This window comes from Triturus cristatus, chromosome 4_2, assembly GCF_964204655.1.
Source record: "Triturus cristatus chromosome 4_2, aTriCri1.1, whole genome shotgun sequence".
Classification (NCBI taxonomy): Eukaryota; Metazoa; Chordata; class Amphibia; order Caudata; family Salamandridae; genus Triturus; species Triturus cristatus.
Window position 1 is genome coordinate 555,389,713 of NC_140586.1, and position 23,076 is coordinate 555,412,788.

At 45.7% G+C, this 23,076-nt stretch overlaps 1 protein-coding gene across 2 annotated transcripts in view; it reads left to right on the top strand.

Annotated features, from left to right (window-relative positions):
* The window catches only part of BTBD8 (BTB domain containing 8), a 430,373-nt gene that overhangs the window by 348,969 nt on the left and 58,328 nt on the right, over positions 1-23,076 (top strand). For both annotated transcript variants that reach the window (XM_085602178.1, XM_085602180.1), the window contains one exon: positions 4,065-4,152. In XM_085602178.1, the coding sequence (XP_085458304.1) occupies positions 4,065-4,152 (88 nt within the window). The remainder of the gene's footprint in view (positions 1-4,064; positions 4,153-23,076) is intronic.

Sequence of the window (23,076 nt, forward strand, 5' to 3'; positions counted from 1 at the left end):
GGCATGTGATGTTCTGTCTATGTGGCCCCCGCGATATGTTTATCCTAAAATACAGTGTTAAATATCTAATGCAGGGATCTGGTGTTGAGATCGAATATTGTGTGTGACCAAAAGGGGGGAAAATCACAGTTGTTAGTATTCGTTTGTTCATAAAAAATCTATAGATGAAAAGTATAGATTGAGTATTCCAGTTTTTCCCTTCTGTAGAGTTTTGGTAGGGAACAAAAAATAGACAGGATTAAGTTAGAAATAGACATAGGATTGTTTCCCACTCTGCAAATAATAATGAGATTAGATATCATTATTTACGAGAGTTAACAATAAAGTCGGACAATAATTGAATCAACAATGGTGGGGCATACGAGTAGAGACTGTGCAAGCAAGGAGTTGAACTCTGTATCCACCGGTCCGTTTTTATGAACAAACTAATACTAACAACTGTGATTTTCCCCCCATTTGGTCACACACGATATTTGATTTCAACACCAGATCCCTGCATTAGATATTTAACACTGTATTTTAGGATAAACATATCGCGGGGGCCACATAGACAGAACATCACGTGCCCACACAGACCAATCAAAATAACAGAGTCAGCACAAGTCGCATTTGATCAGAAACATTAGAATACGTTCCGCTTCGGAACAAAAGAAAAAATAATATATATATATTTTTTTTTTTTGAAGAAGAAGCGGCGATTCCATTAGAAATTAGGAGTGTGATGAGCAATGGTCAGATGTAGTTATAACCTTTGGAATTAGTAATAATATTAATTTATTTATACACTGGTCTAATGAACATAACGTGCATGGACGGACCAATAGGAGATGCACTTAGTGAGGCCAAATAGGAGGAGACAGTAGTGATCAGCATAACCGATACCGGAGGAAAACTTCCGCGTTTATGCAACACGCTTTGCGCCATAAGATAAGACGAAGATTACTCTACCGAGCGGACTAGCTGACCGTTTTATTCTGTACGTTTAATCTCTCTCTAGAATAAACAAAACTGAGGGAGTGAGAATTAACAACCCCTTTTATATTGTAAACTCTTTAATTTTAGGACTAGGTGGTGAAAGAAATAGGGAGGATCGGTACGGACCTCCATATTCCCCTGAAACACTTGAATAATCGAGCGAATTACGCATGAACAGGCATTGCATGAATTATAAGGTAGGCATGAATGGAGGATATTCTGATAAAAGAAATTTACAGTTAATAACGGGACATACCGAAGTGGGTAACCGACTGTCTGTGAATTTTAGATTGAAAAGACACGCAGAGAGTTCTGACACGGCCCATAACCGCGTATCGAGGAAGTGGGAACAGACTTGTATTGTGCAAGGTTGAGGAAGGGTAAAGAAAGATAACACACAGGTGAGAACTCTTCTTACTAGACAATAGAAGTCACAATAATTTGAATTAGATGCTGAGGCAATACCAAGTGATACACAATATTAGTAAATAGTAATGTTGGTAAGTGAAGATATAATAAGGGAAACATATGGATTGTATGCATTTAATGAGATAATTTATGGGTAGTAGTCAATGGATACCATGGGCAACACATAAAGGATGAGGGGTGCTTCAATATGATTAAGAGGGACCGCCATTGAAACATGGCGAACGCCATCTTGGATATAATACAATGAGGAAATAAAACACAATTAGGATAAGGTTAAAGACCAGGCTTAGAAATTGGAAATTTAGTAAGACATTTCAGCATAATAAAATAAAAACAGTCTGATACGAGGCATGAAAATGAAGAAATAGAAACGAGAACAATATATGAAGGATATAGGATGTAAAACAAACAGAATGATAAATGAAGAGATGTCAGTATATTACAGCCTAGTATCAGAAGAAAATGAGGTAATAAGACCAATGAAGTATAAAATTGGGTGATTGTATATATTTATTTTAAACAGGACTGAAAAATTGAATATTAAAATTCAGAAAACATCTATCAATTGTCTTGATAAAGATGGTGTTATAAAGAAAGCCCATCGAAACGCCTCGACGCATTAGAAAGCACAATCAAAAGGACTGGTACAGATTTGTAGAGCTAAATGAGCTAGACATTTCACAAGCTGTACAATTAATAATAATAATAATAATAATATGAAATTTATAATGCGCTCAGCTTACCCGAGGGCATCCCGGCGCGACTGTTAGTCTGATGAGATGTGCAATTAATGACAAAGTGATGTCTTTTATGTTGTTTTCTCTGTTATGCGGGTCCATAACGGGGTGTAATTGATTGTGTCATTTATTGTTTAACAGTTTACCCCCCCCCCCTTTTCTTTTATTTGTATTGTGAAGATTATATGTTTTTAATAGTCCCAGTATGGGACTTAAATAGGGTATGTTTTTAATATGATTAAATATATGTTTTGTATACAATAAATGTGGAAAGATTTTTTATGTAAATGAGTTCTACTGATTTGCGAGACATTGCGATTTGGGATTACTCAAGTGTTAGTTGAATCAAGGGATTGCTATTTGATACTTGTGAAGAGTACCCTATTCCCTTGAGCATTTCAAGGGGTCTCTCTCTGTTTTATATATGTGTGTGAATAATGACAGTTTGCCTTATGTGCAAGTTGTAGCTTGTGCATAACACAAGCCTCTGCAGATGTTGCAGCACATGTTGGGGGGGCAACTCTTCAGGGGCCACCAAACCCTTCAGAGGCACCCTACTCTGCCCTAGGCCAATGAATATCTGTGAGATACAGGAGACTCATGGTCCACTCTTCACATTCTGTAGGGGACCCCATCATTTTGCATTATACCACGGACTAGTCTTATCTGAATTTAAGATTGTCCTGTACCACGTGATATACTCACCTCAAAAACATCAATAAATATCCAATTGAAAAATCATGTAGCAATCTTATAGCATCCCATTAAAATCTGAATATTATGCTGTACTAACTGCAAATATGCAAGGATGCCGTCTTTGAAACTGAGGAACTAGGTTCAAGACCGCCATTGCCTCAACAGCCTGTGATTCTGGGCAGATCATTTAATCTCCCCATGGCAATAAAAAATTAATGTGTCCGTATGTAATGTAACTAGTGCTCATGTAAAGCACTCCTATACTATGCAGTCAGGTTGAAATATTTAAAAATGCAAAAAATAAAGAAGAAATAGTACCTCAATCACATCTGGAGCAGTGAACAGATACTAATAAGTTACACCAATCTGTACTTGGTCCATGCTCTACCCTAAAACAAGGAAATGATGCTTTGCAGGCACTGCCAAATTAGAAGACAGCAAAGAAGAGTGAAAATGATGCTAATGAATGGTGAGTAGCGGGAATGAATGGTGAGTAGTGGGTGGGCTAAAAGCCCCATTTTTTTTTTTTTATTTAAATTGTTTTAGATAAAAAAGGTCGTTGCCAGAGACAGAACATGTGGGATGCCTGCAAACTCAACCCAAAAAATCACGTCTAGTACAGCTGGAAAACACAACAGATGCAGAAATAAAAATACTTACTGAATTCAACATTTCTTATTCATAAAAATATAGAGCTTTAGAATCATTTACTTTCCTTTTGGTTTCACTAAGTGTGAGTAAGCATACAGTACCACCTTACTAATAATAATTCTAATGTTGAATTTGTCTTGTATATGTTATATCACTTCTACGCTATTGTAACACACTATGTGACAGTTATTACTATTACCAAAAACAAAGGTACTTATTTCATTGACTCCTGAATTATGGAAGGCTGAGTTGAGCCTGATGAGATTCCAATTTTGGCATCACACAGGCCATATCAATGTGTAACTATCTCAATTACCTACACTATTATATCACTGGTGACGTAATGGTAAAAATAAAATGGTTCCTTTCAAGTCAACCTGTCTTGTAAAGCAAAAAAGTTAGTAATTGTAGAAATGTAGATCTCTTTCAGACACGGGATATGAAAATCATATCCTTAGTATAATTGTCTTCTGGAAGAAAATAGCACATTTTTTGCCTGCCTTATATTGGTTAATGTCTTTATATTTCAACACTGTATTTTAACGCTGATGCTACTGTCTATTTTATTTTGAACAGTGAAGTTAAAGTCGACTGCAAAGTTGAGTAATGGACTAGTTACTAAAAAGAAGGTTACAGAATCTGCATGCAATGGTGAAACATGCAGGTGAGTAAATGCCCACCTTAAAAAAAGCTTAATATTGCAAATTTATATAGAACTACTATTTAAAACTTTAACATTTTATGGAGTTGGAAAAAAGGTTCAGGTATATTTTTTGAAACTTTCATAAATCTTACACTGTATATGGTTTCTAAATGACTTTGTTCTCAATTATGTGACACAGTAGTGGAAATAAAACCTGTTTTCTAATGCTGTGACTTCAAAGCACTGGGAAGTGGGTAAAGAAGCATCTTACCTTGTCTCTAAAGACCCAAGGAAAGTGATAAATGGCAGATGTTGATTCCCCACTTCCCACAGGTAAACAAAATGCAGAGAAAAACAGTAGCAAGGAGGCTGATCAGTCACCTCTTTTAATCGTGTTTGACCTCTTCTGTACCTCTACAGACTGAAGGGAAGGGAGTGGGGTGGGTGGTTAGGATGGTACTAAGTAATACGTAAATATAGGCTTATTGTAAAGAGGTAAATACGTGCAGGATGTGGTGGAGGATGCCAGGAGAGCAGTATAGTTTCTAAAATGGATTGGAGTAAGTAGAAGGGTATGGTATTACCTGGGTGGAGCCCTTTGGAAAGTTGTGATATGATCCCCCATGGCTTCTTACCCCTTGAACTGCTGGTTCATGGAATCACATTAGGAGGGTGTGTTGCTTGAGTTTGAAATCCTTAGAAAAAAACAGAAGACCAGATGCATTTGGCAAAATAGGGAGTTTGTTTAATTAAACATTACGGCCAGGAGAACAGTTACAGGCACAAGGTCTGTCTCAATTTACATTTGGTAAATGTCCTTCTTATATACAAAAACATGACCGGTCATAAAAGTTTCTGGTGTACCATATATGGTGAGGAATGTTGGTTGCTGCCTTTGGAGTCCTAAATTAATGGTCAAATAGTTATTACAGGTGGTCACCAACCTAGTGCTGACACATTGTGGCCAGTGGTGAATGTGTCCAGATTTCCTGCATGGGGAACGTGTGATCATTGCATGTGCTATGTCCTGATTGGCTTTGTGTTCCTAACTCATGTGGCATCTGACTTTATGGAGTTTTTAGGAGCGTGCACACCCCCTCTGGCCTTGTGTGCTTTATTGGGGCAATCTCCCCTGACCATTGTAATGTCGCTGCACCTATCGGTGGGAATGATCAAGAATTTCTTGCATAAGTGTTTTCCTGCCAGATACGCACCCTCCCTCCTGTGGCCCATCAATCAGTAATTCAGGGCCTAGGTCTCAGGGCCTGCTTGACTAGATATTTGCGAGTCGAGGTAGATGTGGGGCTCAGAACGGGCCATCCTATTAATAAGGATGAGATTTCCTTTTTATTGAGGAATGCATTTATTTCCATATTAACAGAAGTATTCCTGGCTTGTATGTAGACAACATAAGATTATGCATTGGCAGTATCAACAAAATGGGGTTTTTAAACTCAAGGTTTGCTTTCACTGCCTGTGATATCACCTCGAATAACAACCCTATTGTTGTTACATACCATTCACCTTTCCATGTTTTTTGATTTAGATTGTTTTCCTACTTGAATTTTCATGAAATTCCTTATTAAACTATATAGAATAGAATTAATGTTTGAAATGCTCATGACAAGGTTCCTACCTGAATCTCTACAATACTGAAAAAGAGGTCATTTATAGACCATTCCAATATGCTTTATTTAAAAATATTTGATATCAGTGTTGATCTTAAATAGAGTAAACATTTTTGCCTTGCTTATTTCTGTGTGACTGAATCTTGCACTGGTGTAAAAGTTTACCTGTGGTCATCGAAATTAGGCATATTAATCGTATATTTATAATGTCTATTCTACATAATATGTTTAACTTCTACACTTTTCTTAGATTTTCAATCGAATCTGGGTCTACTCTTGAAGCTTTTATATTTTATTTGTGTTTTTATATATCTTGAGTCATGTCAACTCAAACGCTGTGTAGGGATTCTTTACAACAAGCTTAGAATGAAGCTGCATTGTAGCAAAGAGAAAAGTAAACATTCTTTCCATATCTACAGTGTGATGGTGCAGTATTTTCAGTTTTATTAACTTAAAAGTCCTCGCTCTGTAATTTTTTTTCGAGGGACAGTTCATGCTGGCCTCAAGATCACTGTACAAGCAATTCTGTTCTTGTCAATCCTTCTTCTTAGATGATGTCCCTGGTGATTTCAAGGATTCCCATCAAGGTCAGGTGATTTTCCTTGTTGAAGTTTTTTAGTTATTTTCCTGATACTTAGGATACTCTATTAACTCTAAGGGATAATCAACACTTCCTACGTTGATGGAAGCCTTTGATCATCGGTGGCATATCACTCCTAAAGAGAGGTAATCTGCTGTTTTCATTTTTGTAATTTTGCCCTGCATCCTATGTTTGCCGGAGAGGTAATCTGCTGTGTATATTTTTGTAATTTTGCCCTGCATCTTATGTTTGTTGTGGTTTCCTTATTTAATGTTGTTGTCGATTGACACAGGTTGTACATATTTTTGTGGGGATTTTTTCTTTTTTAGATTAAGTACAAGGTACGACGATATGAAACAAAATACTGTTGTGTTTTTTTCTGATTGTCTCTGAGGAAACGTTGTGTATGTTATTTTTTTAAAATTCTTTTTATTACGACTTTGCATACCATACAGCATATATGGCTAGTAATATCAGATTATCAATACAATGAAAAGCATCCCCTAAAGTTACGCCAGGCTGCCCAAACTTTGTCCCATTTCTTGGTGCACCCCCTACTCTGGTACACCACTTGCACCATCCTTTGGAAGCAATCTAGATCCGATTCCCAATCTTAAATTCTCGGGTGAGATGCCCTTCCCCAGGCTTGTGCTATATTTCATTTATCTACCCCTGCCACAAACACCAGTCAATTATTCTGGTACTAGGGCCAGACCTCCTCTCCAGAAATTGTCAGTAGCCATTTTGCATCTACGCAGACAAAACTTGGGACATTATTTCAGTTACTAACGTGTTTCCCATTCTCTTGTACCCTCTGGCATTTCAATAGGATATGAGAGAAGGTGCTCTCCTGATTACACCCCCTGCAGGCATAGCGGCGTATCTGCTTAACCAGTCTTATGTAGTACCATCCTTGAGGAGTAGAACCTGTGCAAGATCCTAAGTTGGACTAGTCTGAATCTGGCCCGAATAGCTATCTCCCTTGGGCTCTGTATGGCGTCTGCCCAGTCATCATTGTCAATGTCGCCTAGGTCTCCAGTCCTAGCGTCGTTTAACTTCTCTAATGGATCTGGGTGGTTGTTAATCAGTTTTCTGTAGATGGTGGAAATCCCTTTGTCGCGTATAGGATCTGCAAGTCATCGGCCTTCTAGAGGGGATGCCTCTGGTAGCTATTCCCCTTCTTGTATATGTCTGCTCATGGCATTACTGAGCTGTATGAACCAGGGCATGCCCTCTGCAAATGTCTCCTAGGTGTTCTATACCTATTAACTCCCATCTTGAGAAGCCTGGTAGGCCCCCAACTTCGCGCAGCAGGTCGCTATGACACAACGTGATCAGGTTCATTATTTTTCCCCGCCAGCCTAAATAGTTTGTGGCCTCTCTCCACGTCCTAATCACTGTCTGGGTATGTGTTGAGAGGCCCTGTTCTTTTATTCAACGATGCAGGATAACCTCATACCCTCCGAGACCCATGGCCTCCTTGTCTACTTGATAGGCCGGTTCCTGTTGGTCTAAGAAGACCCAATCATTTATCACAATTAGTTGCATTGCCCACTAATACTGCAGGATATCTGCAATCGCTAGTCCTCTGTAGCTTACACAATGCCATTCTCCCGGTGGTGCCATTCCACAGGAGTGTTCGAACTTTATGGTCAATTTTTCTAAAGATCTCCGGCGGGACCCTGAATAGCGTGTTCTGTGGCACATACAGTAGGTGTGGGAGGGTCATCATTTTGTATATGGTAGCTCTGCTCATTAAGGAGAGTGGTAAGTTCTGTCAGTGAGCCACGTCACCACAGAGCCTGTCTAGTTGAGGGAATACATTCATGCACATAAGCTCTTGTGGGTCTCGAGTGACATAAATTCCTAGGTATTGGAATCCATCAAACACTACTGGTGCCGTACAGTCCGAGGGCAACCGGGGCCCTCCCCAGATAGGGGATAAATGACTGACTTGGACCAGTTTATTCAGTAACCAGATTAGCTCCCAAAAATGTTGAAGACCTCCAGAACTCTGCCTAATGAGAGGGATGGCTGAGTGACATATAGTAGGACGTCATTTGCAGTCTGAGAAATATGCTCCTCCCAGCTACCTACAGCCCTCAATCTCATTATCAACGATTCCTGGTTAACCGAAGCGGCCATCAGCTGTATTACCTGCGCAAATCTCATGGGCGAGAGGGGGCACCCCCTGACGCATTTTCTTATGTCGGGCATAAACTCAAAACACCACTCCATTGACTTTCACCCTTGCCAGTGGTTCTTGGTAGAGTCGCCTAACCCAGTTCCAATATTTCGGCCCAAAGCCCATCCTAGCCAGAGTGGCCAGAGTGGCAAATATATAATTCTATTCTATAGTATCGAAGGCCATTTTGGCATCCCAGGCCATCAACACCGCCTGCTCCTCATGAGTGGTTCTGTCATGTGCTGCACCCCGTACGGGCGCCTCAGATTTCGATGGGTGCTGATAAGGGGCATAAGGCCCAACTGATGGAGGTGTACGAGGGAGGTGATGACCCCACAAAGCCTTGTTGCCAGAACCTTTGCCAGCACTTTTGCCTCCATGTTCAGTAAGGATATGCGTCTGTAGGAGCCACAATCCATTGGTGGCTTACCTTTTTGTGGAGAACTATGATAGTGGCGACCCGCTGATCAGCCAGCAGGCAGCCCTCCTCACATGCGCTCGAAACATGTCAAGCAAAGACTTGGCGATCAGATCAGATAGTCTTTGTTCGGTATACAATAAAAAATATAAACATAAAAGCATACAATAATATATATATATATATATTTTTTAATCAAATAGAGAAAAAACATCAAAGAGTAGACTTTTCTCAATAAGAAAAGTGGATCCTATCCCTATTTAACCGTTCTTGGCTGCTTTATCATCCATAGTCTTGTAGAGTTCTATAGGCAAACCATTGCCTTCCCAGACTGCAAGTCCCTTATAGCTATTGTCAACTCTTCCTCTGTCAACTCCTAGAGCCTCTCTTTCCTCCTGCATAAGTGCCTGCAGGCTAATATCTTTTAGGAAGTCTAAACAATCTGCATCAGTTCTAGCCGTCACAGAAGTGTATACATCTTCATAATAGGTCGCAAAGGTACCAGCTTTGGCTGCATTGGTCTCCTGTAACACACCAGCCCTGTCCTCTATCTCAAGAACCAGGAGCGACTGTTATCTCTCTTGTCTTATCAGGCCAATAATCTACTGGGCTTATCCCCTATATCACACAGTCGGCACGGTGTCGCAAATGCATGAGTCTGCGCTCTGTTCTCCGCCAAGGCGCGAAGTTTGCGTTGTCTAAGATGCAGCTGACGGCCGAGGATTGCAATCCAGTCCGCCACCATCCTTTTCTCTAGGGCTACAACTGCCCTCTCCACCGCCTCACACTCCAGTCTGCCCTCCTTCCTGCCCCCTCATACAGCCTGAACTTGGCCCGGCACCACAGGTTTTAAAAGATTCCCACAGGACACAGGCAGATGCTACCATTACCTGGTTCTCTTTAAAGTAAAGGGCAGCCCATTTCCTTATTTTGCCTTTCATACCCTTATCTTGGAAGTATCATGTGTCTATTCTCGGGAACAGCAAAAAATCTCGGCACAGTCCCTTCAGCATGACCCCCACTGGGGAATGATCAGATAAGCCTCTTGCATGGTGCATCTGAAAGAGACACGTTAGTGATAGATTCCTTACCTTAGAATATCCCCAGGCGTCAGACTGGATCCGGAAAGTTTACGTCAGCAGTACCCCTGCTCGTCGGACGGTGTAAAGTGTGCGTCCCCACGTCCGTCGTAGGGGTCATGATCGCCGGGATGACGTTGCGGCAGCTTCTTAGAAGCCGCCCTCGGGCGCTGACGTCAGTTCTTTCTTTTTCCACACCAGCAAGCACAGATCCGGAGAGAGCAGTACCCCCCAGTCAATTTTTGACTGAGTTTTTTGGGACTTTTGTCTCTGTTCTTTTGAGTCTTTGACTCCTGGTGTATAGGGATGCCCGGTTTCAAGTCTTGCGAGGCTTGTCCCCGCACGATGTCGGTGACGGACCCGCACCGCTAATGTCTCTACTGCCTGGGGCGCGACCCCGAGTCGTGCACCGACTGCCGGGCCATCGCTCCGAAACCTTTGCGGGAGCGGTCCCGAAAGTTGCTTGAGGGCCAGGAGTCGGCTCCGTGCCATTCAAGGTCCCGGTCCATCACCATCGGTCGACGAAGTCTTCGCACTCAGGGTCAGGTAAGGCAGAGCACAAGAAGCCGAAGAAGCAACGTCACTCTTCAACTTCCCCTAGCCTGTCGCGCGACACGGCTGAGGGTGCGGGTGGTGCCATCCCCGCGGCTCCAACCTAGCCTATGCAGTTGCTGACGGCCTACTCGCCCTTTCCGGGTCCGTCGGCGACTCAGGCCCAGCTGCAGGAATTTCTGTCAGCCATGGCCCGCCTCTTTGGCCCGATGGGCCCCGCCGGCACGCCTTCGGGCCCCGCGGGTCCGACTGGCGGTCCTCGCCTTTCTTCATCGCCGGCTCCGGCCCAACGTCGTCGACAGACCCCCATGGATCCATGCATGGATCCCAGTCGATGTCGGTTGGCCTCATATGACCTCCACCGACATTGACGTCCACGGCTCCTACGCCGGCCTGCTCCCCGGACGACGTCGTGCCCGGCTTCCACCCAGACATGGTGCCGGACCGGTGTCGATCAACGCCGATTCCGACGCCGATGGGGAATTTCTTTCCCTTTCTCCATCCTCCTTCTTCTTTGCTGCCTGCCCAGCAGGTTACGGAGGATGAGGAGGGGTCTGAAGAACCTCTCGCCGCCCAGTGCGAGTTAGACCCGGACTTGGAAGAGGAATTGGAGGACGCAGGTGGACTGGATTTTTCTCCAGAACCTGGCACACTGTCTCCTTCTACCGTGGCTATGGAGGAGGGTGGTACTTATTCAGTGCAGCCGAGACTCTCCACCTCGAGCTTGCTACAATGGCCGTCAGGACTAGCCTCCTGACAGAAGTGCTTTGGCCGGCGACTTCCTCTGCGGAGCCGCTGCTGCCCTCCAATGACGCACTTTCAGACGTTCTTTTGGGCACCTGGTCCAGGTCCAACCCAAGGGCTCCTGTGGATAGAAACGTGGCCCGACGCCATCGCCCAGCCCCGGGCGACCCCATTTTCCTCTCCTAACACCCTACCCCTGAGAGCTTGGTTGTCCAAGCCTCTGCATCCCCAAGCGCATTCCCTTCTGCACCTTCGGACAGGAAATCCAACAAAATGGAGCAGTTTGGGAAGAAGATTTTCTCTTCCGCCAGGTCAGGGTTGCGGTCTGTGAACACCGCATGCCTCTTGGGCTGTTATTCCCACTATGTGTGGGATACGGTGGCACACGTGCTGCCTCCGTGTCCGGAGGAGGCCCGAACAGTGCTTTCCCAAGCGATTTCTGAGGGGAGAGACGCAGCCAAGTTCACGATTCGTTGTGGCCTTGACACCGCCGACTCGCTGGGCAGAGTGATTTCCACGACAACTAGCTTTTCTGGGGATGTCTAGAATACTCTGATGGACATGCCTTTTGATGGCACTCGCCTTTTTGTCGACAAGGCAGACAGTGCGTTGGAGCGTTTTAAGGACTCACGGGCTACGTCCAAGTCCTTGGGCCGCGCACTCTTCGGCTTCTGCTTTTCGCTCCTTTCGTGGCCTAGGAAAGGGCGCCCAAATACGTTTGTTTCAAAGCCACAGGCCTGAGCAGCAACAGTCTCAGCGCGGACGTGGGACCCGCCGAGGTGGGTCACGGGGCCAGCGGGCAGGTCAGTCCACCACCTCCCCTGCCACCACTGCCTCCAAACCTTCCTAGTCCGGTGTTTCAGGCCCACGAAATGCCAATGGGCGGCAGGATTCACCATCACTTCGGACAAGTGGGTTTTACAGATAGCCTGAAGGAGCTACTCCTTCCCCTTCGAGTCTACTCCTCCAGCCATGTCACCTCAATATCACTGCATGCCGGGGGATCGCTTGGCACTTCTCCAGCAGGAAGTTGCGGCCCTCTTGGCCAGGAGGGCCATTCAGCGCTTTCCGACGCCAGAAGTAGGTCGTGGTTGTTACTCGCACTACTTCTTGGTTCCAAAGAAGGACAAGGGCCTGCGTCCTATCTTAGACCTTCGGAACGTCAATCACTTCCTCCGGAAGGAGATGTTCAAGATGCTTACACTTGCTCAGGTCTTGTCTGCCCTAGACCCGCAAGACTGGATGGTAGCTGCGGTTCACGGTAGCCACGAATACTTTCAGTTCACCCTGCTCCCTTTTGGCCCTACTAGCACCCCTCGGGTCTTCACAAAAGTGATGGCGGTGATCGCAGCTCATCTGCGCAGATCAGGGGTTTCAGTCTTCTCCTATCTTGACGACAGGCTATTGAAGGCTGGCTCACCCCAGGCAGTCGTCTCCCATCTCCAGACTACGGCTGACCTCCTGCATTTGCTGGGGTTCTCCATCAATGTGCCGAAGTCGCACCTGATTCCTTCTCAGAAGCTCCTCTTTATCGGAGAGGTACTGGACACGGCGCAGTTTCGGGTTTATCCTCCCAAACACCGAGTCCGGGACATTCGGGCTATGATTCTGATCTATCGTCCCTTGTCCTGGGTTTCGGTCAGGATGACCTTGAGGCTGCTGGGCCTCATGGCCTCCTGCATCCTGCTCACCAATCATGCCAGATGGCATATGCGGGCTCTGAAGTTCTAGTGGGTGCAGCATCAAGGGGACCTGTCCAAGTACATCCAGATCTCAGAGGGCACTGTGCATCAGTTGCAGGGGTGGCTCATAAACCAACATTGGTTCAGCGGCAAATCCCTCTCCCTTCCCCAACCAGAGCACACAGTGGTGATGGATGCGTCCCTCATGGGATGGCTCGGCCACATTGGAGAGGCGGAGATCAGAGACCTCTGGTCTCCGGCGGAGTCCAGACTCCATATCAACCTTCTGGAGCTCTGGGCAATCCTACTTGCACTGAAGGCATTCCTTCCCTCTGTCAAGGGGAGAGTAGTGCAGGTGTTCACAGACAACAACAACGCCATTTGGTACTGCAACAAGCAAGGCGTGGTGGGGTTGTGGACGCTATGTCGGCATTCTCTGCGTCTCTGGACATGGCTGGAACGTCAAGGCATTTCCTTGGTGGTTCACCACTTGGTATGTTCTTTGAACGCCATGGCAGACAAACTCAGCCACAGGTGCATGATGGATCACGAATGGCGTCTTCACTCGGAGGTGGCGCACAGTGGGGAGATCCTTGGTTAGATCTATTCGCCACCGCAGAGAACGCGCAATGTCAGCAGTTCTGCGCGTTGGAATTTCCAAGGCGGCACTTGCTCGGCGACGCTTTTCGTCACGAGTGGAGTTGCGGTCTGTTGTACGCGTTTCCGCCTATACCACTTATGCCCAGAGTGCTGAAGAAGATCAGGTGCGACCGGGCCCAAGTCATTCTTGTGGCTCCGGACTGGGCTTGAAGAATTTGGTATCTTGAGCTACTCAGTATGAGTGTGGATCTTCCGATCCGACTGCCTCTTTGAGAGGATTTTCTGTCGCAGCAGCAGGGATCGGTCCTCCACCCGAACCTGTCCAGCCTCCACCTCCTTGCGTGGAGATTGAGCGGCGACAGTTGATTCCATTTGACTTGCCTCCTGAAGTCTGTGATATCATTCTGGCAGCCAGGCATCCCTCCACTAAATCGGTATACGCCTGCAGGTGGAACAAATTTGTGGCATGGTGCACGGCAAAGGCTGTGGATCCCCTTTCTGCCCCTTTTTCAGAAGTCCTTTTGTTCCTTCTCTCTTTGGCCCAGCAGTCCCCTGTTGTAAATAGATTTCTCAAAGGCATTACTCACCTTTTCCCTCTTATTCCGTTTGTGATGCCGCAGTGGGACTTAAATCTGGATCCTACTTATTTGATGTGTGCTCCCTTTGAGCCGCTTCTCAATTGTCCTCTTCGTTTACTGACTTTAAAGACTGCTTTCCTGGTTGCCATCACCTCCGCTAGGCGCGTGAGTGAGCTCCAGGCTCTTTCCTGTAAACCTCCTTTTCTGTCGGTTCATCCTGACAAGGTTGTGCTTCGCACTCGTCCTTCTTTCATGCAAAAGGTTGTTACTGCCTTCCACATCGGGCAAACTATCACCTTGCCCACTTTCTTTCCGCCTCCGCACCCTTCCATAGAGGAAGAGAGACTCCACCGTCTGGACCCAAAACGTGCGCTCTCATTTTACCTGAATCGCACAAAACAGTTCCGGGTGGATGACCAGCTCTTTGTTGGCTAAGTAGGCGCCAAGAAAGGCCGAGCCGCACACAAGAGGACTATCGCCCGCTGGGTCGTCTTGTGTATCAAAGCCTGTTATTCTCTGGCTAAAAAGGAACCTCCAGTGGGGCTGCGCACCCATTCTACCAGGGCGACAGCAGCTACTACTGCATTGGGACGTGGTGTCCCCCTGCAAGACATCTGACAAGCAGCCACGTGGGCCTTGCTGCACACTTTTACTAAGCATTATTACCTTGACCGTCAAGTCCGGAGAGATGGCTTCTTTGGCCGTTCTGTTCTCCGTGACTGTCTGGTGTGATCTTGGTTCGCAGACCCTCCACCGGAGTTGATATTGCTGGGGTATCTATTCTAAGGTAAGGAATCTATCACTAACATGTCTCTTTCAGATGCTCAAGTTACTTACCTTCGGTAACGATATATCTGTAAGAGACATTAGTTAGTGATAGATTCCTTACCGCCCCACCCATCCTCCCCGTTATGTGAACTGATTTCTAGGGTTCATCCCTTTCAGGGCCCTAGTTTCAATGCACCAGTGGTCAGTATCTTGCATGGCTCTGCGTTCCTGTCGCAGAAAGTCGCGTACAGAACTGACGTCAGCGCGCGGGGCATCGTCTAAGTAGCTGCCGCAACGTCATCCTGGCGATCATGACACCTACGACGGAAGCGGAGCCGCACGACGCCACCTTCCGGCACGCAGGGGTACTGCTGACGAAAACTTTTCGAATCCAGTATTCTAAGGTAAGGAATCTATCACTAACTAATGTCTCTTACAGATATATAGTTACCGAAGGTAAGTAACTTGTGCTTCACTGCCCTGAATCTTTCTACCCTAGAATGTTTTATGAAAATATGGACTAGACGGGAAAAGCCACCTTGTGTGGATGAAAAGTACATGTATTGCGTTGGCTTGGGTTACGTTCCCGTCACTGGTCTGTTAATCCCATTTCCGCTGCGAAGAATTGCAATGGGCCTGTCACGCGGCTAGGTTTGGCCTGGGAAGAAACACTGCCATCTTTACGTGTACACGTTTCTTAAGTTGCCTTCTTTTCGCCATAATTACTTTTGACATACATTTGCCTGCCTGACAGTGCAAGATGAATTTCTCTGAAACCACATTGCTTACAATTCTACTTTGACACGACATTCTGAACATTTGGTACAAGGCCTGTCCACACATTGTGCAAATGTTATTGTTTGTTATTTGTACATGAGGTGGCATAGCTATCACAAGAAAATTAAAAAGTCGGGCTCACTGGGGCCTTGACACGGAAGCATAAATACTGTTTTCATAAATACTCACGCATTTCTGTGTTCAAATCAGAGGAGCATTCTGCTGTCATTGTGAGGTTGCTGTGTCGGAGTCTCAGCCTAGCTGATTCCTGATTACCCTCTGCGAGGAGGGATGTCCAACTTATAACCAAGATGGGACCTCCATAGACTTACCTTCAAGTAATGGCGAGTTAGATAATTAAGTAGGGGATTCTCAGTAGAACACCCGCCCTAGGCAACTAGGTTACGGAGCGCATAGTAGGAGTACAGTTCTTATATGCCAACATATATACACTGATTTAGCACAATGGTGGAATCGTTTATCCTTTTATCTGTTCTTACACTAGTAGTCACTTTTATCTGCTTCTGTCATTTAATCTTTGCAGCGCATATCTTTTATACAAGAATCACAATGCTTCAATAAATATTGAAACGCCCCTTTGTGTATTTCTTGTGTAACTTTCCGAGTATACACGAGTGACTGAGTGAAAAGGTTATATATCTTTTACATATCTTGGGCAGTCAGGGTTGTCATGTTCTGAGGCTGTCCAACCATTTGTTACCTTACTAGGTTTTGGGGTGCATATGGTTGCACTGTGAGCTAGCTGGTCTATGGCCAACATATCCTGAGGGGGCGCACAGAATCAGTCTGGTAACATCCCAAATCTTGTTGTCCAACAAACGAACAGTTCCTACTGAGAAAGTGGAAACCGTACAACATGGTGCCCCCAACATTGGTTGATTGGGATCTTTTAATGGATCACCTGAGTAGTTCTCTTTTGCATACCCAAATACGCCTACACACCTCCTAACCTAAGACATCTGTGTTGGTAGGGACTGTCATCCTCAGCTGAGTAGGTATTGGCTTTAGGTTGGTCAAGCTTGAACTTTTCAAAGGATTTTTTCCCATTGTGTTACATGGCTTACACTCCCAGCAGCAGACGACACGACAAGGCTGTTTCCCAACTACACACAAGATGAAGTTCCAAATACCTACACACTGTATGAAGAAATAGAGATACCTTTAACCAACCAAGAGCATAGAAATGTAGTCGATGTTAGACCAGGTCCTCTTAGCAATGAGTGAGCAACATGCCCAGTCTTAGCCAGATATAAACTGCATCCTGATGTTGATAATTCGATAACCGCACAAGTGCATAAATTATTTTAAAAGTTTGCAATACTATACAGGTGTTTGACACAGTTCGGTGCGCGAACATTAACTTTAAATCCTGTGAGGACTGCTCAAACTGCACAACCACAATTAGCTACTCTGTGCATTAACCCTCAAACATTAAATGCAGTCATGGGTAAGGTTCCCATCAGATAGGAGTAGATTCCGCTCTGGATTGCACAATAAACAAGTCCGCTTGAAGCAGTTTTCCCCATACAGGACCCCAGGAAAAACACCAGGTTTTAACTAGATGCTTGCCGATGGGGGTGGCTTCCCATTGGAAGACTGCACGAGTTGGGGGTACAGTTTTTGCTGCAGTACATATCAGAACACATGGTATCCCTTCGTTAGCTGTTTTGCCTGAAGTGTGTAGACCGATTTGGGGATGAAACTCATGGGCAATTTTGCCACAGTAGCTGCCATTATATTAAGTAACATATAAAGGGAAGTAGCAGAATTGACTATACACCAGGGACTAAGGGATTTGGCTTTTGGACAACAGGAGCGCAAATTGCTTAAAATTATTGAGGAGATCTATGCTATCTGACACTAGGTAGAGATAAAAAAAAATAATTTTAAACAGATTGTATTTGCCAAAATATAACATATGACGCTGATCTCTGAGCCCCAGAGACACCTGCTGCATGCAAGATACAAAAATTGAATTTGACCATTTTTCATGAAGATTAGGATAAAATGAAAGGCAATGCAAATAAAATCAAACCCTTAGAACATCAACCCACCTACCCCCACACACTGCCATCTATTCCAGAGCAACATATCTCTTACACAAACTGCCATTGTACAAAATAGGACTTCATCAGCCAGGAACAATTGTCCTGCCCAAGGGCCATAAATGAATCGCAAATCAAAATGAAAAAAGAAGAATTAACAGCAGGAAATATAGAGGTCACCCTGGGTCTCAACTCTAATCTCCCTGGGGCGGCTCAAGTTCCAGGCCCCGATAATCAGCCCGGCGCCTCCAGATCTTATGCTTCCGGGGACATCCCCTTGTCTCAAACACCAGGATCTCCAGGCCCATACAAAAGTCTAGACCGTTTTTCCATGCGGAGATCGAGGGAGCGACCGCTACCTTCCAGGCCCTAGCTATGTCCCTCTTCACCAGGGTAAAGCCCAGGAGCATAAGATGGCGCTTGTAGATATTGTCTCCAATCCCTTCCATCACATGTAGGATAACTAGCTTTGGCGAATTGGGGAGCTTCCACCCCAGCACTTCAGAGAGACAGGCCAGCACCCTCAGCACCCCCCTCCAGAACCCCTCCAGAACCGTGCCAGTGCTGTGCATTGCCAGATAGTATGCAACAGGGTTCCATCCTCATGATTACCTAGGAGACACACCGGCGAGGCCACCAAGCCTGCCCTCCAGAGCCAAACCCTATTATGATAAACTCTATGGAGGTACTTAAATTGAATGAGCCATAGGCTCATTGCAATGGCTGCCCTACGCAGAGATGCCAGAGCATCTGTCCAGTCTTCCTCTTCCATCTGACCCACATCGCCCTCCCAGGCCTCCCTTAAGCGCTGTAGTGAAGGGTAACCATGTGTAACCAGGGACTGCTAGATTTTGGAGATCTTATGGTCAAGGAAGTCCCCCATAAATACTTTGTCTTCTACTGGGCTGAACTCCGGTAGGGACTCCAAACCCTCCAGGCTGGAGGAGATAGCATGCCTGAACTGTAAGTACTTGAAGAATTGGATTTTCGGCACCTTGAAGTCTTTCTGGATATCTTGAAAGGATTTTAGGATTGGACCCTGCATAACGTCACCCAAGGTGGAAATCCCAATATTATCCCAATCACGGAACCCATGTAGGGACGCCAGTTGTGGAAAGCAACATTGTGCCAAAGTGGGGTCTCCCGATTCAGTTTGTTCCACCAACCCATCTTCCGTAGCGCCTGCCTCCAGATTTGAAAGACAATCCGCGTGGCAGACGGTAACAAGCGTCTCAGTGGGGCGGAGTAAAGAATCGTATGTAGAGTTTGATTCCCCATGCACCGTCACTTGACAGCATATACCAGGTCCTTCCTGTCCCCATACCACCACTCATTTAAGACTAGCAGGTGCGATGCCATATAATAAGACCAAATATCCAAGGTTGCCAGTCCCCCGCAATATGTAGATTGGAAACAGGTCCATAACGCCACCCTAGCCGCCCCACCATCCCAGAGGAACTGGCCCAAGGCCGCATTCACCTGATGAAACCACCGCGGGGGAATCGGATAGGAATGGTTCTGCAGTTGATACAAAAGGCGAGGGAACGAGACCATTTTAAAAATGGCTGACCGGCCATAAATAGATAAGGGCATGTGAGACCAAGTCTTAATGTCCTCACGCACGCGGTCCCATACGGGTGCAAGATTACGATCCCACGCCGTGGTGGGAGAGTCCAACAGATACACCCCCAAATATTTCAGTCCCCCCTGGACCACCTGCACTGACGAAGCCCAAGAACCGAGTGCGCCCCCGTCTCCCAGGACCCACAGGGTGGATTGCCGAGGGTGCATATATAATCCCGAGGTTTCCCCGAAAATCTGCATTATGCGCAACAGCTGAGGGCCCGTCCTATTTCAGTTGGTGAGAAAGAATAACACATCATTGGCGTACAGAGCTATACGATCGGACAATCTGTGTGCCCATTTAAAGCCGGACACCTGAGTGTCCATCCTCACCCAAGCGGCCAGGGGCTCCATTGCTAAGGCAAATAAATAGGGGGATAATGGACACCCAAGGTAGAGATAATTTGGGAGCCAAATCTGGTAAACCACAACTAAAGAGTGATTCTGAAAAGGGTAACTCTAAGCAAGCACCCGAGTCTTCTACAAAGAAGAAGTGGGATAATAAGAAAAATAAAGACAAAACTAAATCACTGGGTGGGTCTCCTCAATAGGGAAGCCACTGTGAAGCGCAATAACCTGTGTAACTGTGATAGTATTAGACTGCCTCACAGGTATCAGGATACTGATACATGTTCGTCTCGTTCCTTTCAGGAGTCCTCCGAAAAACGTTCAAAGAGAGGTAGACAGTCAGAGCACAGATTGGAAGGGTACAGGAAACCAAAGAAGGACTCGTAGCACTCATCTGACTACACCATTAAACAGGAAGGCAAGCCTAAAACATCCACACCTCAGTTCAAAAAGAAGGGTCAAGCATGCCGCGAATATTGAGGACACTGCTTCTGAACAGCCAGTGGACTCTGACCATGCTGGACAGCACGGCAGAGGTTGCGATAGCTTGCCAGAACCTGATGGATTGTCTGGCGACAGTAGAGATGAGTGACTATATCCAGGTGGAGACATCCGGTTGCGAGGGTCAGTCTTCCACATTGTCTATGGGAGATGCAACTCCAGATGGAGGGAGACAAGTAAAAAGTCCTATTTAAGTTTTCTTTTGGGAGAACCTGCCATTCACCTATGCCCAAACGGCGAGACTGTAATTTTCCCTGCCTTCTGCAACCTCGTTCCAGAAAATGTGAAACATTCATATGCCAAGTAGTGTGCAAGCTCTGGCATTATACTGCAACCATGTGAGGTGGCATGACTGTTCCCTTTATCTTGAAATACCACTTAGGTTGACTCCACATCCTCAAAGGCAATACCCCATTACAAATGAGGCTAAAAAACAGGTTAGAGAAATTCTCCAACAACTTGAATACCAGGTGTAAAAAAAAGTTGCATCTCATCAAAGAATAATCCTTTGTTTCCTGTGATGAAACCAGGCCATTCATATCATTTAGTATTCGTTTACAGCAGGTATTTGACCGCATTTAGCGTGCTGGGTCCTCAGAGGCAAGTTTGTGGATTGCCTCGGGGGTAGAAGAATAGCCCTAGGCTGTTCTCAGCTCGAGTAAAAGAACTTTTTCAATTTTTTGATGATCGGTTGTTGTCCTATGTCGATGACCTATGTTTGATGAATAATGAACTTTCATTACACTTGGCATATTTCTGGGATTTGCTCATATGGGCTACAAATGTAACTTAAAAAATCAGAGATTGCACACCTCATTCTCCTGTTTCTGGGATATGAACTGTGAAATGAAGGCAAAAGCCTTGCAACACATTTCTTAGAGAAGTGTGCGCTATTACAGCCTCCAACTGTGTTGAAGAGGTTCCAATTCATATTGGTATTCCTAAATTTTGGCAGAACCTACATTCCAGATTACGCAGAGCGGGTTAAACCATTTGACGACCTAATTCTTCCAGATTTCTCAGGCACATAATGGACCACCGAACATACAAACATACTACATTCAGTTCAAGCTGACATGCTAGCTTCAAAACACTTAACATACATTTGTAAACACAACAAACCTAATGATCCATGTAATTGCTGGAGCATCATGGTACACTTATGTTACATTCAATGAAGGTGAAACTGTACCAATTGCATATAAATCACATTCGTACACCAATGCCGAAATGCAATTTGCACACACAGAAAAAGTACTGACAGTGGTAAAAACTGCTTTGGTGAGGGAGATAGCACTGGCTCAGGGAAAAGGAATTATTGTCATGACCCCGGTACTGATCTTAAAGGCCGTCACACGAGGGAGCGTTGCAAATGCATTGCATCTACATTGGATACAGTGAGCTAACTCACTCAGTCACCGCAAACAGATGTAGACTACAGATTTTTATTTTATTTAGTAGTTGGTCAGTATACAACAATTCTTGCCGCATAGAGAATACATACAGTAGGCCAATCGTGGGAGATAGAGACCACTTCATTTTTCAACAGTGATTACCTTATCAAATACATTACTGTTAGAAATGGGGGTCTCTTGTTGGCAAGGGCTTGCACCTTTGTCTCAGTAGGGACCCTTCTTCCTAGTCAAGGTAAGGGAGTTACACTCCTAAAATAACCTCTGCTCGCCCCCTTGGTAGCTTGGCGCAAGCAGTCAGGCTTACCTTAGAGGCAGTGTGTAAAGCATTTGCACAGAACCAACAGTAATACAGTGAAAACACTACAAAAGGACACCACAATAGTTTTTGAAAAATATCCAATATTTTATATACCTAAAACAAGACCAACACGATAAAAATCCACAATACAGTACTTAAAAAGGTGTACTTTGCAAACACAGTTCGTACGAGTCGGTTGCTCCGTCCGGGGCTACCGCGATGCTGAAAACAATAGTCTAACAGTTCCAGCCGGCCTCGTCCGTACGGCCCAGCAAAAGCGTGAACAGACTCGGCAACAGTACCTTTCTCGTTGCGGCTGACACTGTGGTGCGAGCTAGTTGCATAATGGAAGCGGTGAAGGGTGCAGCGTCCTCTCGAAGCAGTGCAGGCAGCAGCTCGGTGATGATCGTCCAGACGGCGTCTGTGAGCCCAAGGCTTATGGTGCAGGGCGAGACGGTGATCGATGCGGTGCTGGCAGGTTGCGGTGCATGCGACAGAGGCGGTTAGTGGGAGCTGGCGTCGCTCGACCCAGACGGCTGTGTGGAACGAGGCGGTGCATCTTGAAACTTGCAAGCGGTTCCCCCATCCACAATGCGGTCACTAGTGTCGAAGTCAGCAGCAGCGGTCGCATCGGTGAGACCAGGATGGCAAAGTGAAGCGAGGCGGTGCAGAGTGCGGTGTCCCCAGGTTACGGTGCAAGCAGCGGCGTTGGTTGTCGTCGCCGTTGGTGAGAACAGGGTTGCTGTGCGAGATTCAGACGGTGCGGTCTGCAGTGCCGTCAGGACACAGAGCCAGCGACGGAGTCGGTTGCGTTTCCCTTCTCTGTGGCAGCTAAAACAACGGTTCCAGAAGCGGTACCCAGAGGTTAGTCTTTGCAGTCCCTGAGACTTCAGAACAGGAGGCAAGCTCTATTTCAGGGACTTGGAGATATTCAATAAAGAAGTTGCAGAAAGTTCAGTCCAGTCCTTTCACAGCCCAAGATAGAAGTAGCCACTGGAGGCCAACACAGCAAAGCACTCAGCAAAGTGGTAGTTCCTCCTCACAGCTTCTCCAGCTCTTCTTGGCAGTCTTCTTGACCAAAAGAGTTCTAAAGCTCTGGAGTC